This window comes from Cyphomyrmex costatus, unplaced genomic scaffold (assembly GCF_001594065.2).
Source record: "Cyphomyrmex costatus isolate MS0001 unplaced genomic scaffold, Ccosl1.0 scaffold1089, whole genome shotgun sequence".
Lineage (NCBI taxonomy): Eukaryota > Metazoa > Arthropoda > Insecta > Hymenoptera > Formicidae > Cyphomyrmex > Cyphomyrmex costatus.
In genome coordinates, this window is record NW_017275051.1 from 2735 (window position 1) to 22989 (window position 20255).

Genomic DNA, 20255 nt, shown 5'->3' on the forward strand with positions numbered 1-20255 from the left:
GGGTGCGGGGTGGTGGCCGAAGGCCGAAAGCCGTAGGCCACCCCCTTGCACCCGCCCGTGTGTGTGTGTGTGGGTAAAATATCAAGTATAAACTCATAATCGTTATATAACGAATGGAACACACACACACACACACACGGGCGGGTGCAAGGGGGTGGCCTACGGCCTTCGACCACCCCCCCGCACCCACACCGTCGTCAGAGGTCTGCCCCGACAGTACACCCACGGTAATTAATTCTGTCCCTCGGAAATTTTCACAAAATGAAAAGTGACCTCCTTTCTATATTAATTGTCACTATTCATGCACGATAAGGTTCAGTCGTAACGTTAATCGTGCATGGATTGTGACAATTAATATAGAAAGGTGGTCATTTTTTATTTTGTGAAATTTTCCGAGGGACAGAATTAATTACCGTGGGTGTACAATCGTAGAAGTCGTCCGCCCCTCAGCAGGGGTGGGAGGGAGAGATGGACAGCGGCTATTTTCTTTGACGGACGCATACTTATGAAAACGCATGCGCGTGTGGTCATACAGTATGAAAATGTGACCGCAGCGCATGCTTACATCGCAGTGTTACGTGACCATGACATATATTCTAACCTCAATAATCGTCAACTTTAACGCTTAATATCTCGGTTCGCGGGCCAGAGCGACGCTTATTTCTGCGAAATTCTTTCGTTTTATGCAAAAACGCGTCGAATGAGTCTAATTTAATCGATTTTTAAGAGGATTGCCCTATATTTTACCTTTACCAAATTTTAAAAACACAAAAATATATAATATAAGAAAATTTATCTTTTTGAAGTAGTAAATTTGTGTATTAAAAGTAGTGAATATTTGTGTGCGTGTATGTGTGTGTGGGTGTGTGTATGTGCGCACAGGATTGTTTTTAAAGTAGAGGATTTATTTTTAGAGCAAAGGATATAGCTTATGTTATTTAAAATTTATATCTTTTTAATTTTTGTAATATGGATTAAAGTTTAAATCCAACATTTCTTTTAAATAGATGCTTAAACATGACTTCGTCTTTATCTAAATTCCTATAAAATTAGGCTTAATCGATGCATTTTTTATATATTGATTAAATGGACAGTTTGTTAATCACTACTAATAATATTTATTTAATAGTATATTTCAGGTAAATGGGAATATCATTAATGATAATAGGATGTCATTATCGATGAATACAATTACATACAGTGTAGCAAAAACAATTATAAACATAAACATTTTGAAACAAATAGAAGATGACCTTGATATAGACGAGAAGATTTCTATATTATTCATGATAATCAATTATGAAGATGGATTTAATGATATTTTTGAACTTTTGAAAATAAAGATGGAAAATATGTACATAATTGTAGATTATGTAAAAAATCATCCAAAAAATTGGGAAGAGAAAATCTTAGAAGCATTGTGTATTTTGAATAATCGACAAGTACTAAAGAAGCTAGGAATATCATTTGATGTTCTAGATTTACAGTATATTCCAAAGCTTACATCATATTCAAGAAGTATAAATGTAATCGCAAAATGTTTATATAAATTATGTGAATCATTGAATGAAAGTGAACAAAAATTATTATTGGACTATGTTAAATCTGAAAACCATAATTATGAACCATTATTGGACAATGTAGATTATCTTGAATTACATATGCTTTATTGGATACAAATTGGATATATAACAATTTCAAAAGGTATGTTCAGAAAAAATATACACATATACATATATATGTATAATCTATTAAACACAAGTCAGTTATACCTTCGTAAACCTGGCACCTGATTATAAAAAAAATTAAAATTTTTTTACACAAAATGATAGTATTTCGTTTATAGTTGTTTGTAGTAACAATAATTTCGTTTGTAGTTATTTGTATTAAAAAATATGAAGGTTTAATAAAATGACTGTCACGCGACATTAAAAAAATAATAATATATTTCGATTCAGAATCGTTTGTAGTTGTTTGTAGTGATTTTGCTTTTATTTGTAGTTGTGAGCCGTTTAAACCTTTATATTTTTTAATACAAGTAACTGCAAAAGAAAATTATTGTCATTACAAACAAAATACTATTATTTTGTGTAAAAATATTTTAATTTTTTTATAGTCGGTTGCCAGGTTCACGAAGGTGCCAGTTATACTTATCTATTATTAATATATGTGATTAAAAACAATTTTTTATATTATTCTATTTTAGATAAATCGTATAATATGAAAAGGTTATTAAAACATTTGAAAAAATTTGAAGATGGCCATTTAAAAATAATATGTATAGAATTGGAGAAATTTGAGAATGGTCTACATGTTGATAATCGTCGAACTTTTGAAAAAAATGATGAAAATTACTTACAATCAACTCCTTCAGAAGAATCGTGTTCTATCAAAAGACATCATTATAAAAAAAAAATACAATTAATTAACAGCGGATTGTGTATTATCATAAATCAGATGTATTTTATGAAAGAGGTATTATTTTAATCAATGATGAAAAATGAAAATTATATATTTTCTATATTTTTATCTTTTTAGTATGAAACACGATTTGGAACAACAGCAGATTGTATCAATCTATCAGAAACATTAAAAATTTTCGGATTCAGAGTCGAGATACTTCAAAATCTGAAGAAAAATGAAATGTTAGAGAAAATGAAAAACATTTCGAAAAACTATGATGAAAAGTATGATTGTTTATTTCTTTGTATTTTGAGTCATGGATATAAAGGTGAGTCATACATATATTTTAGGTGTACAAATTAGTTCGGTTCATTTTTTGTGTTAAAAAAAAAATGCATTTATTTCAAAACAAAATGAATGAACAGACCAATTAAAGTATTGTCCATCGCTGGCTATTACTTTTTCCCATCTCTCAGGCAATTTTCGAATTCCATCTCGAAAAAATGACTCGTCTTTAAAGGCGATTTGGACCGAACTAACTTGTACTCCTAATATATAAATAATAAAAAAATTTTTGAATTTAAACTTTTTTACTTAAAATTATAAATAATATCTCAATAAAATAATCGTAATAAGATCATATTATGCTGCATGTCTGTTATTATTATCTTAAATTATGATATCAGAAGTGAAAAACACAATAAGAATTAATACATAAATGAATTAAGGACTTCAATATTAAAATAGTAGTATTTATTTACACTTCAACTTTACAAAAATAGCCAAGAATGGGACTTTAATATTAAAATATAAAATATTAAAATGTTGGAAAAGGAAAAATTGCCTTTGTGAGCCGTCATAAAATGTTATTTGTATATAAAATTGTATTATTAAATCAATAAAATTGCAGACGTCTTTCGAACGTCTCTTGAAATTATGTGCTGAATGGGATGATTATATATTAATTAACCAAGAAAAAAGAGTTTTTGTATGTGTTACAAGTCAGTTTTATTGACTGTAAGTGTTTTATTGAAATATATTTCCATATCAACATAGTTCGCAAGAATTGTAAATGTATATTTTTTCGATTCTAACATTACAAGCTGAAATAATATGAGTCAACTGGATTGTTAACATATTAATTTTTTTAATAGTTAATTTATAGTTAAGATTAATTTAATGATCAGCAAATAAGGAGTTTTCTTATTGTAGGAGGCATAATTGCATCAGATGAAACAGAAGTTTCTCTGGAAACAATAGAAAGGACTCTTTGTTGTATGGAACTAAAAGATGTTATAAAAATTGTTATCATTCAAGCCTGTCAAGGAAAGACACGTGGTAAAAAAAGTTAAAGTTATTATAAAAATATCATACTTTTGAACAAATTTAATATAGCGTGTTACAAAAAATATTTTAAAGATTTCAATGATTTGTTTATTAGTCTTTATATTATATAATTTTAAAAGATGTACAACGTAGTTTACAGTTACCAGATGCTTCTGTACATTAAGTTTATTTTTCTTATTTGCAATTCACATATTGTAAAATATGTTATTAAAGGAGTATTATATAGCAGATTTTACTTCTAGGAACTATAAGCAATTCCTTGACGACAGATGGTTTATATGATTCTTTTACACCCATAGAAGATATACGCCAATTTAGAAACTTTTTTATGTTTATGTCGACAATACAAGGTTTTCTATCAATACGTCATAAAGAGGAAGGTAAATAATTGAGCTGTATTTTATAGAGATCAATATTTTTCTTTTATATAGCAGGGTATCCAGCGATCCTTAAAATTGTTGAATTCTGGAATTCAAGTACCCTCAAAAACTCTTGGAATCTTTACAATTTTAGAACTGATTTGGAATTTTTATCATTTTTTTCTTCCAAAAAAAAATTTAATCATAAGAAAGGAAGAAATAAATATTTCCCGCAAAAATATGAGCAAGAACTTTGTCGGTAACGATGAATTTTATGATGATTTTAGATGAAGCTTTGAAAGCATGCGCGTACATTGAAAATTAGATTAATAACTTAATGAAGCACTATTTTGTTAGTAATTTTATATAGTAATGTTTGTGATATGTTAAGAAGAAAAGTTGAATTTGATATTTTTTAAGGAGCAATAGGGTAAGTTACTAATGGAAAACTTGGATTTAATCTACAATTGTAAAATATAGATCATAGTAAAGAAAAACACCTCTCCGCTTTAATCGTCTTCAGAAATGAAACCTCTCGATGAATTCTGCTCAAAATTTGACAGTAATCAGCTGAACATGCTACTTGTCAAAAAGTAATGTGACATAACACTGCGAGTGCCCTCTGACAGATTTTCTAAGAACTTATATTGACTTGCCCTCGTATATGTAATGTTTCCTTACTGTAATATTTTATTTGAAATTGAAAATCTGTTTTATTAAGATCAATCAAGTTTGGTCGTCACTCTAATGTTTTAATGTTAATCTTATATTTTTTTCATTTTTTTCAGGGTCATGGTTCATACAAGAATTTTGTAGAATTTTCAAAACTTGTGGGAATCATTTAAGTTTTTATGATTGTATTAGAAAAATAATGAAATCTATTCGAGAAAAAAAAGGAATAATACATGGGAATCAAATTGCACAATTAGCAGAAATACGATTGGATCGTCTGGAATCTGACTTTCAATTAAAGCAAGTTGTCTCTGTAGTTTAACTGGAGTGCAGTTGTATATTGTAAATATCGTACTTTATAAAAGTATATATAATTATTATTGTACCTATATATATCGAGCAAAACTTATTTATTATAACAATTGTGCTTACATGTTTCGGCTCATTTTGGAGCCTTCTTCAGAGACAATGTAAATTACAAAAATAAATTATAAATTAAAAATAACATAAAGTATCAAATGATGTTTAATCATAGTGAGCTCCCCCACAACCGAAAAATAAAATCTGATGTCAATTTCATCTTACAGAACTCACTAATATGAATAATTAAAGAAGAAGAGAAAGAAATAAATAGAAAGCTGAAATTCTGGGAAAAAATAATTTCCCAGAATTTCCTAGAAAAATAATTTCGAAAATAGATTTGTCATAATTACAATTATTTTACCGGGAGTGAGGAGGCTCACTATGTTCACAACGATACCGTATTGCAAACATTCTTAAAACCAATCTTCAGAATAATTTAGGCCAATCAGTCTCAGACACAGTGAATCACAACAAATTGCTTGACAGTATTAAATTAAATTATCAAATCACAAATATCAAATGCTAAGACTTAACCACTGTGCACAAGTGAGACTGACTAGACAGACAATAACGCTATATTTATAACCTGTCTATGATCGGGAAGTAGACCTTGGGAAGCCCCTCCATGTCCGTTTGTAAATTAAGTCCGTGTCTCCTGATAGATATCGTTTCCGAAATCAGTCTTTTTCCATAGTGTGGTTCCTTATCCAATATTCTGACGTCATCCCAATCAAATTCATGATCCTCATGCAGCCGATGCTCCGTTATGACGCTCCAGGTGGACGTGTTCCATCTGATATGATTTTTATGTTCCGCAATTCTCGACTTTAGTTGTCTACAACACGTTTGTCCCACATAATTTGCATCGCAATTCTTACAAGAAATTTTATAAACTATTGACTTCTCTTTTCACGCGGCAAAGGATCTTTATGCACTCTAATAAATTCACGCAATTTATTACTACTGTAATATGATACCCTTAAATGACTGTTGTTCAATCTGTTGAACTTCTCAGTAACACCTCTTACGAAAGGTACGGTGAACCATGAAGATTGCACTACATCCCGATTATTCTCCTCAACAACTCTCCTATTATTTCAAACAATATATAGCCACTTTAAAACACTTAGTAAAAATTGTGTACCCAATATGTTGGTTAATATTGGGTGTGCAATTCTTATTCAATGTTTATTATTGGTTATAAATTTATTTCCCAATATTGCGCCATTACTTTGTTCTACCAGGGATCAAGTGGAGCTACAGTTTTAGAAATCGCTGCATATATCTCTGTATTTTTAATAATAAATATACCGATGTATTAAAAATGATGGAACTGCTGGAAGTTAGAATTGAATTGTCAGCATCATAATTTCGCGACAAAGCAACAGCTTTCACTTGCAGACCTCCGAGCGCAAGCGGCGGCACGTGAGAAAGATTGCGAAGAAAACAAAGCAGAAACGAGACCAAAGAAGTTGCTATTGCTACAGGATATGTAGAATACAGAATATGTACCCAGATTGGACGCACTTTGGTTTGTTACGAAATTTTATCGTTTACATAAATTAATCGATTGTAAAACTTTAAACACGTTTTTCTCGAGATCGTAATTAGGCGCTCACATATCTCAGCCAATTTTTATTCGAATCATTTAAATTTTGGACAGAATATTTACAACAAAAATTGTCCTTAGTTAAGCGTACGAATTTTTCAATCGGATTATTAGTTTTTGAAAAACAATATAAAAAAATAACGATTTTTTTCGCAAAATCGGGACCTCTTTTTTTAAAACAGCGCTATTTTGTCTAAAATTATTTTATAAAAAAATCTGTACACTTAACTGAAACTACACTCATATTATACTTTAAAATTAAAAAAAAAATTTATTTCAGAGCTCCCCCATTCAGACGGAGCACGAGCACACCCATATTTTTTCAGACGAGGTGCACATCAATGAGCACTAAGGCTATAAATATTAATATTATTCAATGAATATTTTTTTTTTATTTTTCAAATTTTTTAAATAATTTCAGAAATGTACCAATAATTCATACAAGCTATTAATTTTTACAAAAAAAATTAATGAAGATAGCCTTTTTTCGGCCGTCACCCTGGTATTTCTCCTGTATGAATTAGAAAGATATAAAGCTATATATCAAAGTATTTGTAAATATCGTATATTAAATTATGTATTATTCAAAAATCTAGGTTATATAGTGTCTCATGTTTTTGTATTATTCGAATACTTATACATTATGTGAATACTTCTGAATGTACATTCGTAAATCGATTAATGACAAATATACATGTAAGAAAAATTCGTAAACATTACAATATCTTACTTCATTCCATTGTAAGATCAATAACATATCTACTTGTGTAGCACTAATCTTAAAAATACGTTATTTATATATATGGCGATAACAAATAACTTATACATATGGCAATCAACATACAGAATATATTAGTTATCACTCTAATGTACAGTTGTGGACTTTTTCTACAACAAGCCATTACAATAAGCTGAAGTTTTAAGGCGTAAGAAATTGATCAATCGTAATCAATTATTTTTTCCACATTCGACTGTGACTGATCAATTTCTCACAACTTAAAATTTTAAGTAACAGCTTATTGTAGAATGTTATTCGAAAACTGCTTGCCAGCCGTGTCATAACAAATCATAGAGTTTTATAAAATATTATACTTAATTTAAATATCCAGCATATTTATATACTGTATTAGATGGTAACGTAAAATTTCATAAAACTTACCATTTTTTTCCACGAGCTCCTGATACAGAATTTATTATGTTACGTACAAATGTCGATTATCTTACTGCTTAATACAAACAATTATTTTCCAAAACGAGTAAAGACAATGTTCGTCTCCGTATAATTTGATACAGCGATTAGCGATTACTAAATTATACAAATTATATAAAATGATAGGTTTTCATAAAATTTGCAACATTATTGTATCATTTTTCGTTATCACAGATTGTTTTGGTAACAGACCTATTTACGATATCACGTTCTAGAAAAGGCCTACAATGGACTAGGGCCCATATTTATAGTCGTGTTTCTGCTAAGAAACTTAACTGAAACTAATTTTGAGTCGTGGAGTTCAATAAACGAATCTTGAGAGTTGATTTATTTCATATTTGTAATTATGATTCAAACGAGGAACTCAAATGAAATTTGTCTTGAGATATAATTTGAATATTCTTTTTCACGATTCAGTCGAGTTTTGATACAAGATCTCATAATACGTATTAATAAACCTTGACAAAAATAGTGAAAAGTAGTGAAATTATTCTTTTTTTGTGTAAATATATTAGCTTGTTCCATTTTTATATTATGTACATGTGTCATATTGACGTATCAGTAATTTAATTTCGGAAAGGTTACTTTCAAATAGGTAAAAAACGTAGCTTTAATCGCTCTTTTCGATATCGATTCCATTCTGAGTATCTCGCCTGATACGCTCTTGAGATGAGATTTGAGAAACGACTATAAATACGGGCCTAACATCTTAGCAGAAACTGCTGGAACTCTGCGCTGTTAAACTGCGCTGTTTAAACCACCATCAAGTTTCCAGCATCGGGAAAAGTCTTGTTAATACGAAATAGGCTACGTCGTAGTTATTCCAATATGCTGTATGTGCTGTTACAGTATACAAATAATTTCTTCCTAAACCAACAGCACGGAGCACATAATCCAATCGTTGTGCTAATTCTAATGACGTAAAAAAATATATGTATATAATTTATGATACTTTCGGTATGTTATAATAATGTCTATATAATTACCTTGACCTGGACGGATTGATATATTTGAATCTGGTGTTGGCGAAGATGGACCTTCTCTAGTGTTCCAACCACCTCGCACTAAATCCCAAAGACTCCAGCCCTTCTCTGCATTACGATTAGGTGGACTATCCATTGAACTATCATCTTTATCATCATTTTCTATTAACACATATAATTATTGTCTCTATATTAAGTACAACATTAAAAATTGCTCGTATAATTGCAATGTAATAATAAATTTAAGAGGATCTTTAGCAATGACTTTCCCATCTTTCGGGCAGCAAGCAAATTCCGCGGCGAAAGAATGACTCATCCTTGGAGGCTATCCAGTCAGAGACCCATTTTTCGACTTCTTCATAAGCGTTTATCAGCAAGTGCGTGTGCCATCGACCGAAATAAGTGACAGGGCATAGTCTGATGAATAAGCTGCATGAGGTAACACTTCTCAGTGAAGTGCTTCTAATGTTTTCTTAACAGCCTTAGTGACGTGAGGTCGAGCGTTGTCATGAAGCAAAATCACTTTATACTATCTTGTTCCATATTCTGGCCGTTTTTCGAGCAATGCTCGGCTCAAACGGATTATTTGTTCTCGGTAGAGATTTCCTGTGACTGTTTGATCAGATTTCAATAGCTCGTGATACACTACATCATTCTGGTCCCACCAAATGCAGAGCATGGTCTTCTTCCCATGAATATTTCGTTTTGGCGTCGATGTCGATGATTAGGCTGGATCGCAAATGGTTTTTCGGTGTTTGGAGTTATCGAAATAGATCCACTTTTCATCGCCAGTCACAATTCGACGCAAAAACCCCTTTTTTGTTACCTAGCAAACAGAATTTCGCAGATGATTTTTCGCCTTTCAATGTCTCTTTGGCTTCAGTTCATGGGACCCATTTTTCTTGTTTATAAACCTTTCCTAAGGTTTTTAAAGGATCGGAAATAATAAATTGAGCCCAATGTAATGCTTCTGCAAGTTGTTTTTGCGTTTGACATGGGTCTTCATCCACTAATGCCTGCAATTCTTTATCTTCAAATGCTCTTGGCTGTCCAGAACGCTCTTTATCCTCTACATCAAACTTGGCAGTTTGAAAGTGTTGAAATCATTCTGTGCATATTTTATCGGTAGGAGCACTATCACCATAAATTTCTACAAGCATTCGATGAGCTTCAGCTGCAGTTTTCTTCCATTTGATACAAAAGATTAACACTTTGCACGAATGATATTTATTTGGCTCATATTTCGACATTTTCGATGTAATAAGAAACAATATTATAGATGCAAATGTATACTTTTATATAATGAATTTTATTGACAGATGGTAAAACTAAAAAATTAAGCTTAATTTAGACGTTAGAGTTATCGCGACAGTTCTAGCTATAGATATTCGCCGCTAAACGGACGGAACTTTCCGATTGACCTAAAAGTCGTCGTATTAGGTATATTACCGCGACTAATAAATCATATAATTTTTATATCGCAAATACTTTTTTGTCATTCACAGATTCCAATGACATGTAATCGTCTGTGCGTGCTATTTTCAATATAACTAATCGTCTTTAGGATCCCTTTAAATTTATTATTATTGCAATTATACGAGCATACATTATAATTTTAAACTTTGTGTTCATTTTGCAAACATAGTTCATTCATTTTTTTTACATGAAAATTCTTTTTCATGATTAAACTATACACATTAATACATGTTGTTTCGTAATCGCGATACGAAAATTTATGTATATGTGTGGCGTGCGTGAGTGAAATATTGATATAGTGATGTGTCAATAGGTGTATTCAGTACAACGATCGCTCACTGAACGCTCAGTGAGCTCTTGCATCTGACTGGCATATTCCGTTAAATCTAAAAATGTAGACCAAAGAGATACAGGAGCTCACTGAGCTCTCAGTCGTCGTATTGAATACACCCAATAACATGTAATCGTCTGTATGTGCTATTTTCAATATAACTAATCGTCTTTAGGATCTCCTTAAACTTTACGTCCATTTTGCAAATATAAAACATTAGTTTATTGATTTTTTACATAAAAATTATTATAACTCAGTTTTATTAAAATGTTATAATTAATTTGACTTATGCATACAGTTTACAAATAAAAATACTTCCTCATTATTTATATGTAGATTAATTTGAACTAAATGTTTATTACAATAACTGCATTGTAATATGTATGTCTATGTAGAAGTATAAATAGAAGTTTATATACAAAGTAGTTGTTAATTTTATATGGATATTTTAGAAAACAAATGCAAAACCGAAAACACAAGAATATTATTTTTAAAAAACATAAAATTAGTTAGATTTTATATTTCAAACTTCTAAATGTCATAATTATATTTCAAATGCCATAAAAGATATTTAAATGTAATAATAAAAAAGGCTGATAAATAAAATACCTGTAGGTGGTAGAGTTGGATCGACGTTGTTCAGTGATAAAGGCGATTGTGGTATTTGCTGACCATCAATTCCTCCGTATGGTGGTATTAGAACTGGCTCAATTTTGCTGTAACCCCTTTCCAAAAGCGGCTCCATTCTATAAGCCACTGGATCGGACCAGTGGAATATGTTATAAAATCTCTTACATAAACTTTGTGGCATTACATCTAATCTATTAGATGGAGTACGTGTGCGCAGAGCTAAAAATACGGATAACGGCGAACCCAAGCAAAACAAATTTTCAATCTGTAAATGGGAAAACAATTGTCACTTGGTATAATTCTAATAATTGGAAATAATTTACGCAAAATTTGTAAACTGTTTAAATTTTAAATTGTATTGAAGTATTTTCCATTGTTATTCAAAAAATTATCTCAAAAAATTGTACATAGAAATTGTTACCTGTTTTAGAAGTAAATATACTTTTTTTTTAAATTACAATTTCTAAATTAATTACTTTCAACAATAAAACTTTTATTTTATGGTACATAAATATTCCTTAATAACATTTTCTTAATATTATTGAACTTTTACTTCTTTTTATTAAATAAAATTTTTACTTTAAAAGATAATTATGTTATTATAAAAAATTTATTAGTAACAAGGAAATTGTTTCTAAAAATTATTTCAATACTTTTTATACGGACTATGTAAGAAAATTATTTATATGAAAATTTTTAAAAATAAGTATACTTCCTGGGTCAAAAAACAATGAGCTATATTTGTTATTAGAGCTCGATAAATTTATTACAATCAATAATACTAATTCGGAACGTTTCGACTTTACAAAGTCATCATCAGCCGCATCAAAACCCCAAACTAATAATAAGTTCACATGACAATGTCAAAGAGGCATAATTACACAATTGCAATTCTTAAATATATAAAAGTACACCCTAACATGTCGCAAGATTTATTATTCGTTGTAAACTAATTGCTCTAATGTTGAATTGTAGTCAATTTACTTGAACGATGAAATAAAAAACTGTTATAATCCATTCTTCGTTTTTCGGCGAAAAAGGTTAATCCAAATAAGAGATTTCCAGTCAATTAGTCAAAAATAAAATTACATAAAGCAAATATTTGGTTTTCCTGACGTCGAGATTGTATATGTAGGATGAACAGCATAAGTTGAGAAATTAACAATTTGTAAAAACGATTATGAAACGAATGTAAAACAAATTAAATATTGAACACTTACATTATAAAAGGTAATTATTCACTAAAAAAATGTTTTAATGCAACTTGAAATTATACGTCTTAGGGTGCAAACCCATGCAGCGGAATAGCGTAACGCGGAACGAGAGCAGAACCAATAACGAGCATTCCGTGTTTCTAGAGAATCTCGTGATTGGTTCTACTCTCGTTCCGCGTTACGCTATTCCGCTGCATGGGTTTGCACCCTTACTGTGTAGAAAGCAACGTACAAATGATAACGTTTCTGAACTTGGAATGTCAAAAACTCATTGTTTTTTGACCCGGAAAGAGTATACTTATTTAAAAAAATTTTTTTTTAATTTATATGAGCAGATACTAATTATTAATTTTTATTTATATGAAACAAATTTTACTTAAAACGAGTAAATCTCTTCCCATGTAATTGCTTACAGGAAATTGCAATCCTTGCGATAAAACTTCTTGCGTCTGCGGACATGAGAGTCGCGTGTCAGGTCCTATCCAGCCTGTAACTATGTCATATACAATTACACATCCTAAGGAGTGCGCTAAAATTGAAACCTTTCCCTGCCAATCGGGATGCCGATTCGCAAACATACAGTATAAACTATTTAACTCTTTTTGTAATCCAGCTCGGACTTCAGCACCATATAGAGGACTTGTATAATACAAAATATCCATTGCTGATGTATTAAGCAAGTGACGTATGCTCAATACACTGTAAGGTGTAATTGCGTCTACTATATCTGAAAGAAGAGGTTGCACATTCGGTAAAATTAATTAAATGCTAGTGCTGTACGGTATTTACATTTTACCTCCATCTAACTTTAACGATGACCGCCATTCAACTGGAAAAAATTCTACTCTGTGTTTAGAATTTGGAAAGTATTTTTGCTTAAGCCAATCCACACACTCTCTAAAACTAATTTATTGATATTAAAAACAATATTTTCTATTTTATAAAAATATACAGTATTATACAAAATGTTTCACGAAAAAACTGACAAACTTCTAAAATACATTATAATTGTTTTATATATGTACCAAGGTATAAGCAATACATAGATACTTAAACATTTTTTGTATCGCATATATAACCTTTTAGTAATCAATTCCCAAAAAGATAATTTTGAGGCTTTCTTGATGGAGTAGCCCCTTAATCGATCGATTAATCGTAGATACATCTTTTACAGAGAAAAGTTGCAAAAATTATAAACATAATTTTTAAATTAATTTTTAATAATTTCTTTTTTAATAAATAAAGAACAAGTGACGGTTGAAATTTTCTAAAATTTACTCAGATGAATGCTTTTAATAACATATTAAGGTTGAGATATTGTTTATTTATATCGCCTGCAAAATAGACGTTCTTACTTATACTGATTATTGCAAAGAATATTACTAAGGCCTCGGTAGTCTAAAGGCTTAGGACGCTCGCATGAAATGCCATCTCGATTCGATTCCCGGCCAAGGTAATATTTTTCGCAAACATTATTAGGATCGACCTAAAAAGATGCGCAAAGAACATAAAAAAATTGTTGAATTGTTAGTCAACTTGATGAAACTCCTGTTTAGGAGAGACATCTCCGATGACCTCGGCCTTGACATATATTATAAAGGTCATGACCCTAAATGACTTTCAACAGATTTTACCCGTCGCTCGTTCTTCGTTAAAAAATTATTAACAATCAAAGTTTTAAAAATAATGTACTATTCCTCTGTTATACATACACGATATTAAGTATTATTCTACACCTCCACCTTTGTGAACCTGGCACCCGACTTTTAAAAAATTAAAATTTTTATACACAAAACGATAGTATTTCGTTTGTAGTAACAATAATTTCATTTCTAGTTACTCATACTAAAAAATATAAAGATTAAAAAAAAATGATTGTAACCCGACTTCAACATAAAAAAAATTGTAATATATCTCGATTCAGAATCGTTTGTAGTGATTTTCCCGTCGATTGTAGTTGAGCCATTTAAAAGTTATAATAAATTAACATAATAAACAAAAAAATTAACTTTGTCAATTTTCAAGATATTCGAAATCTGTTTACAGTATATCCTTTAGAATCATTAGTCGTTATTTGTAGTGATTTTCCCGTCGTTTGTAATTAAGCCGTTCAAAAGATATGATAAATTAACAATAAACGAAAAATGTAACTTCGTCAATTTTCAAGATATTCAAAATCCGTTTGCGGTATATCCTTTAGAATCGTTTGTAGATGTTTGTAATAGTGCTTTTGCTCTCATTTGTACCGTGTGATGATATAATTATTTAAATAATTGTACCACACGCGCGAGTGAATTGTTAGTTTTCAAAATATCTCAAATCCACTTGAGGATACTACAAACGAAAGCAAAAGCACTACAAACGATTCTGAATCGAATTTCGTAAGCGGATCTGAAATATTTTGAAAATTACCAATATTCACACACTCGTAGTGCAATTGTTTAAATAATTATATAAATAGTATTCAAATCTAAAGACTGTCGACATAACTAATACGAATACTATAATAGTGACTGCAGAACATTTTAAAAATTTATCGATTTTTTTGTGGAACACTATATATTGCACAAAAATGATCACTACTGTTAATACCATGTGGTATTACGGATAATTTTCCCTGTATCTCGCTTTTGTCCTATTCCATGAACAACAAATACTAAATGATCAATATCACGTGGCTTATCCTCCATATTTGTACGTACTTTGTAGCCTCTTTTTAATCGATAGCCTGTTGCTGTCAATTTAAAATAGAAAAAAATGTATTAAAATAATACATAAAAATACAAGAATGGTTTCAATATTTTTATTATTACTAATTCTAAACTTACTTTTAGCAAAACCCAACTTTGATGTAACGCTACGCATCAATTTAGTAGGTGTGTATTCGCTGTATAATGTCACATCGTTAACCGAGTGCCAATCAACGTGAAACTCTGGGAATTGCTCAGTATGTAATACTGAAAATGCGATACATTTTAAAATTTATGTAAGGACATTATGTAAGAACATGTGCACAAGTAAGAAAATTAAGAAAATAAAGACTATGAAAAGAGTATACCTTTACAGGATTGAGGAGGATTTGTATCACACGTAATGATATTTTGATTGTTGCTTTCTTTTTGGAATAATTTAAGATGTATCTTTTCTATTACTTCGGAATGTTCTGCTTCTAAGGGTATCCAACTGCCATCGTAATACCATGTACCTCTTATAATTTCCCACTCTTCACCTTCAACAAGAATTTACAAAGGCTACTATATTTGTAGTCAAAAAACTAGTAATAATTTATACACTCAAATGCAAAAAGAGCGGTAGACTATAAATTTGGGAAAAATTTACCAAATTTCAAATGACTTATTCGTAACTTGGTAAATAATGAAGATGAAAATATGTTAAAAAAAGCAAAATGAAGCTTGAATAACTTTAAGATTATTTGAATGAGAATTTTACTAGGCGATTATTTTTAAAACGGCTGATGACAAAGTAGCAACATGAAAAATGGTGTGAATCAGGTGTCGCCGCTTAATGGTACAACATGTACGAGAAAGTATAGAATTTTATCTTTAAAATGCTTTTTTACCGACCTCAATACGATCATTTTTCGCTGAATTATTCCAAATTTAAGATTCCGCTGTCATTAGCTTATATTATGGTTGTAATTCTTCCCAGTACGAAGATGGTGGAGGTGCGAGTGAAAGGTGAGAGAGGATGTTAAAAAGTTTTAATGGCCTTGAATGCGGACAGAGGAGGAGGTGGAGACTTTTCCGGTCCGATTTGAATGGGTTCCAAATCGGACCTCCTACTTTTATGAACTTTTAGATAGAATTTTAAAATATTTTAATTAATTTTAATTAGTATTGAGTAAAAACGAACAATTTAAGACTCCAAGTTAAAAATACAGTTTATATTATTAGAATTAAAATCAATAAAAAATTCCATCAATCTGAGTTTAAATGACATATGATATTATATTTTATTAATTTCCTTAGACTAGATCTAGTCGGTCGATCACCAGTACTACAACCAACCAGGTTATGGTGAACCTTCTGTCTTCGATGAATTAACTGCGGCTCACTCGTCTTTTTAGTGTTTTTTGTATAGATCCGATTTGGACACCCAAAGAGAGGTCTGATTTGGACACGGGTTCTTTCAAACTATTGGAACAAGTTTTACAATAAACCGCAAAAGTAATCACAAAACTCTTGATATTTTTTAATCCTACACTCTTTAATTATCTTAAATAAGTTACCGTTTAAATTTTTAACATCTTTTAAATAATGATTTACAAGGACTTTCTTTTTTAAAAAAATTTTCGCATAATACCCGAAAATACATATTTGCGTCTATTCTATGAACGTTATGACAGAGTACTGCCAAATGGCTGTTCGGTGTCTTATAAGGACTTTACATTATAAATAGCACGCAAATCTGCTTAACCGTATTTATCATATTTAAATTAAGAAGGTGCGATTTGGAACACGGTCCGATTTAGGACATTCTCCCCTATATACATATATTGTATATATACGCGTGCGCACGCATTGTGTGTGCATTCGTGCGTGCGTGTGTAATTAGTTAAATTGTTACTCGTAACAGTTTTCAATGCTCGTGAATACATTTACTAAATTACAATAGCATTTTGATTGTGACATATGTAAATAATAAAACATATTTTACTGAGCTCTGAATAAATTCCTTATTATTACGCAGCGATAGAATCTATTAGCTATGTTATATTTGTTTCGCACATGTTCAGTTTAATAAATCATAATAGGCATAGTCAATACGAACTGGCGATAATAACTTCAAAGATAAAGTAATCATCTGTGCAGTACAAAAACATACATTACTGCATGTAGTATAATGGAAAAATATATCGAAAGAAAAATGTATACAATAAGGAGGCATTGAATCATTATTAAGGCATTCATGGATATTCGTATTAATTGTTGATTCACTACCATTGGCATTTCCTCTACCCCATAGCAAACACTTACAAAGTTAGCAAGCACTTGTGTATAAACTCTGTGTTACACGAGTTGACTTGGGCAATAGACAAAGGCAATTATAATAGATAAATATGTAACGGTGTAAAGAATAGAATACAACTAGTAATAATAAAAGAAAAAATAAAATATATGATATTCACCTGGCCAATATATCGAAATGCATTTCATATTATCTATTTCGACATCGTACATGCCACCTCTAACCACAATTTTTTCAGCGGATGGCAAACCATTTGTTCCATCATTACTTTCGCTAATTAAACTCTGACGTTCTCGATAAATTCTCTCAATTCTTAAACTGTCGTACCCGCAAAATTCATTCCACTTTTTGTCAACGCCATCTTTATAAAACCATCGTATTTCTTCCGGGGTCAAAGGCTCGGCATAATCTACTTCACTCACAGCATTAGGTTCTATATTGTTCTTTGGACTTTCCTCCACTATTGCTTGGTCATCTTTGTACACGAGATAAAAATTAAATCATTACTAGGGTCCGGATGTTCGGGTTCAGTCACAAGCTCCGCGCGGAGAACCGCTGGCTCGATGTATAAACAAAGCGCGGAGTTTTTTTCAACAAGCGTCTCACTCGCACGCAGCGGTTCTCCGTGCGGAGCCCGTGACCGAGCCCGAACGTCCGGACCCTAATCATTACACACCTCATATATTCTTAATATTTAGCGATAATATTAACAAATACTAATAAAAACAATAAATAAAATTATTATAATTTTATACACTCCGATTTTTATCGTGCATGGATGTTTACAAAACAGAAAAATGTAGAATTAAATATTAAATGAGAGTTGAGAATTATTTACACATTTTTTAAATAATTGACAAGAAAAGATATACTCGTCAAAAAATTAAAATAAATACTTTTTCTTTTAAATAGATGTTTATGTAAATGTTTACACGATCTTCGCTGAAATTTATACAGATTATTATTTTTGGAATAATAATACTTACGTATTGTTATAAAAAAAAAAATCTAAATAGATAAAAACAAACTCGATCTATCAAACGACATGAATAAATTTTAATTAACTTAATTCCCAACTATATACTCACGATAAGTGAGTTAATAAATGATGACTGCGCAATGCATAGAGAAAACTGATTGGTGAAAGCTCATTGTCAGTAATTCTTTAATTTATTTTATAATTGGTTTTTACTTTTAGATAAGTGTAGAAATTAATTTTATATATCAAAGAATCACTAAACGCTTACAAATCAATTTTCTCTGCTAATAGCTGTGTTTAGCAGACTGAACAGTTGAGTAAAAACTTGCTGTTATTGATATCCCTCTAGAATCTTTCTAGATCATCCAATCAGACGTTTAGATCTACAGAAGAATAGCAACGCATGTTTATTTAACTGTCAAGTTCGCTGAACAATTAATGCGATGGACGTTGGCATACAATGGCATACAATAGCATACAATAGCATACAATGCATACAAAAGCAAACAATAGCATCTGATAGTACTTAATAACGTTTATATATATATATATATAACGGTCACATCACGTGAAAAATTGGATGTCTTGTGCTTTGCCGTACCTTCATAGGATTCTTGCTCAATTGGCAGCTCCATCGGCGTCTCACTAAATGGATCGACCTCGCTTAGATTAATGGACATCCCGTTGAGCTGTTAGATCGAGACAAGTGTTATCAGAACTCGGGCACGCTTAGGCTTTGTGAGTTCAATAAACAGCGATAGTAGTTGTCAGCTGTCGCTCACTATTGCCGTGGGCGACGATCACGAGAGTCGAAAATACGATGGACGAGAAGACGATAGATCAAACGCGATTTTCGTCGGGCTCAGCAAAGTTGTCACGTTGTCACCCTCGCACTATCGCGGTGACGAATTGACAGAGATAAACTTTGCACGAGCGCGAAGAAAAGCGCGAGACATACCAACCATAAAAGAGAGACAGAGAGAGAGAGAGAGAAACATGGCAAAGAATATTCTGATTTCCGAGGATCTTCGCCTTTGCCTCTTCCACCTCTTCCGTACGCGAATTACAGCTGCAACAGTGACTCAAGTCCCGCTGGCGATCAAATCTGGTTGAGTCGGGAGCCACGTTATCCCGCATTCTCCCACACTCTCCCAAACGCACCAAACGCAACAGCATGCGGCATGCATGCGCGCGCGCGCGCGCGCGCTCGTATATGCGTTATCCACTTATCCAGGAAAATGGTGAAGAATCTTTTCCGACCATTATATATTTCACATCGTGCGTCGTACTCGCTTGCGTGTACTTCATATAACACGCCGCGACTTATTCACCTCATTACTTGCTCACCATCATTCACCACAGAGCCCATTACTCGTATCGTACTATCGTAGCATCGAAAGTCTAAAGCGGGGAGCACAGACTTTTGCATAACGCATAAACCATATACATAAAGAATCTGATTGGTCCATTGACTCATGCATAAGAAAATGGGCCAATGAAATTCCTTATGCACATGCTTTATGCGTTATGCAAAAGTCTGTGCTCCCCGCTTAATGCCTAATTCACACTGGGCTCACACGACGTGTAAAAGGTGCTTTTTCATGCGCAGCACGCTGCAGCAGCAATTCGTTACTATTGGTTAAGAATTTTATGTAAGCTAGATGACGCACTTCCGGCGCAAAATACATTT

At 31.5% G+C, this 20255-nt stretch overlaps 2 protein-coding genes across 2 annotated transcripts; one reads left to right on the forward strand and one right to left on the reverse strand.

Moving 5' to 3' along the window:
* The first annotated feature begins 2438 nt into the window (after positions 1 to 2438).
* Dredd (Caspase-8 Dredd) lies at positions 2439 to 4463 on the forward strand. The gene is made up of 5 exons (XM_018542227.1): positions 2439 to 2475; positions 2539 to 2731; positions 3616 to 3741; positions 3993 to 4130; positions 4397 to 4463. Exons 1-5 carry the CDS (start codon positions 2458 to 2460, stop codon positions 4432 to 4434), a joined length of 513 nt encoding a protein of 170 aa, XP_018397729.1. The 5' UTR covers positions 2439 to 2457; the 3' UTR covers positions 4435 to 4463.
* Positions 4464 to 8469: 4006 nt separating this feature from the next.
* Positions 8470 to 19483, reverse strand: LOC108775722 (phospholipase DDHD1). Its single transcript, XM_018542174.1, has 10 exons — positions 19167 to 19483; positions 17747 to 18061; positions 15656 to 15826; positions 15426 to 15554; positions 15190 to 15331; positions 13394 to 13500; positions 13011 to 13324; positions 11363 to 11648; positions 8950 to 9108; positions 8470 to 8875 (listed from the first exon to the last, which is right to left on the reverse strand). Exons 1-10 carry the CDS (start codon positions 19243 to 19245, stop codon positions 8727 to 8729), a joined length of 1851 nt encoding a protein of 616 aa, XP_018397676.1. The 5' UTR covers positions 19246 to 19483; the 3' UTR covers positions 8470 to 8726.
* Positions 19484 to 20255: the final 772 nt, after the last annotated feature.

Coding starts and splice junctions, on each gene's coding strand:
- Dredd (XM_018542227.1), top strand. Junction 2,732..3,615: donor TTTGAGTCATGGATATAAAG/GTGAGTCATACA, acceptor TTCTTATTGTAG/GAGGCATAATTGCATCAGAT. Junction 3,742..3,992: donor CTGTCAAGGAAAGACACGTG/GTAAAAAAAGTT, acceptor TTTTACTTCTAG/GAACTATAAGCAATTCCTTG.
- LOC108775722 (XM_018542174.1), bottom strand. CDS start 19,245: ATGTCCATTAATCTAAGCGAGGTCGATCCATTTAGTGAGACGCCGATG. Junction 15,555..15,655: donor TCCTCCTCAATCCTGTAAAG/GTATACTCTTTT, acceptor TCGCATTTTCAG/TATTACATACTGAGCAATTC. Junction 8,876..8,949: donor ATCAATCCGTCCAGGTCAAG/GTAATTATATAG, acceptor TTACGTCATTAG/AATTAGCACAACGATTGGAT.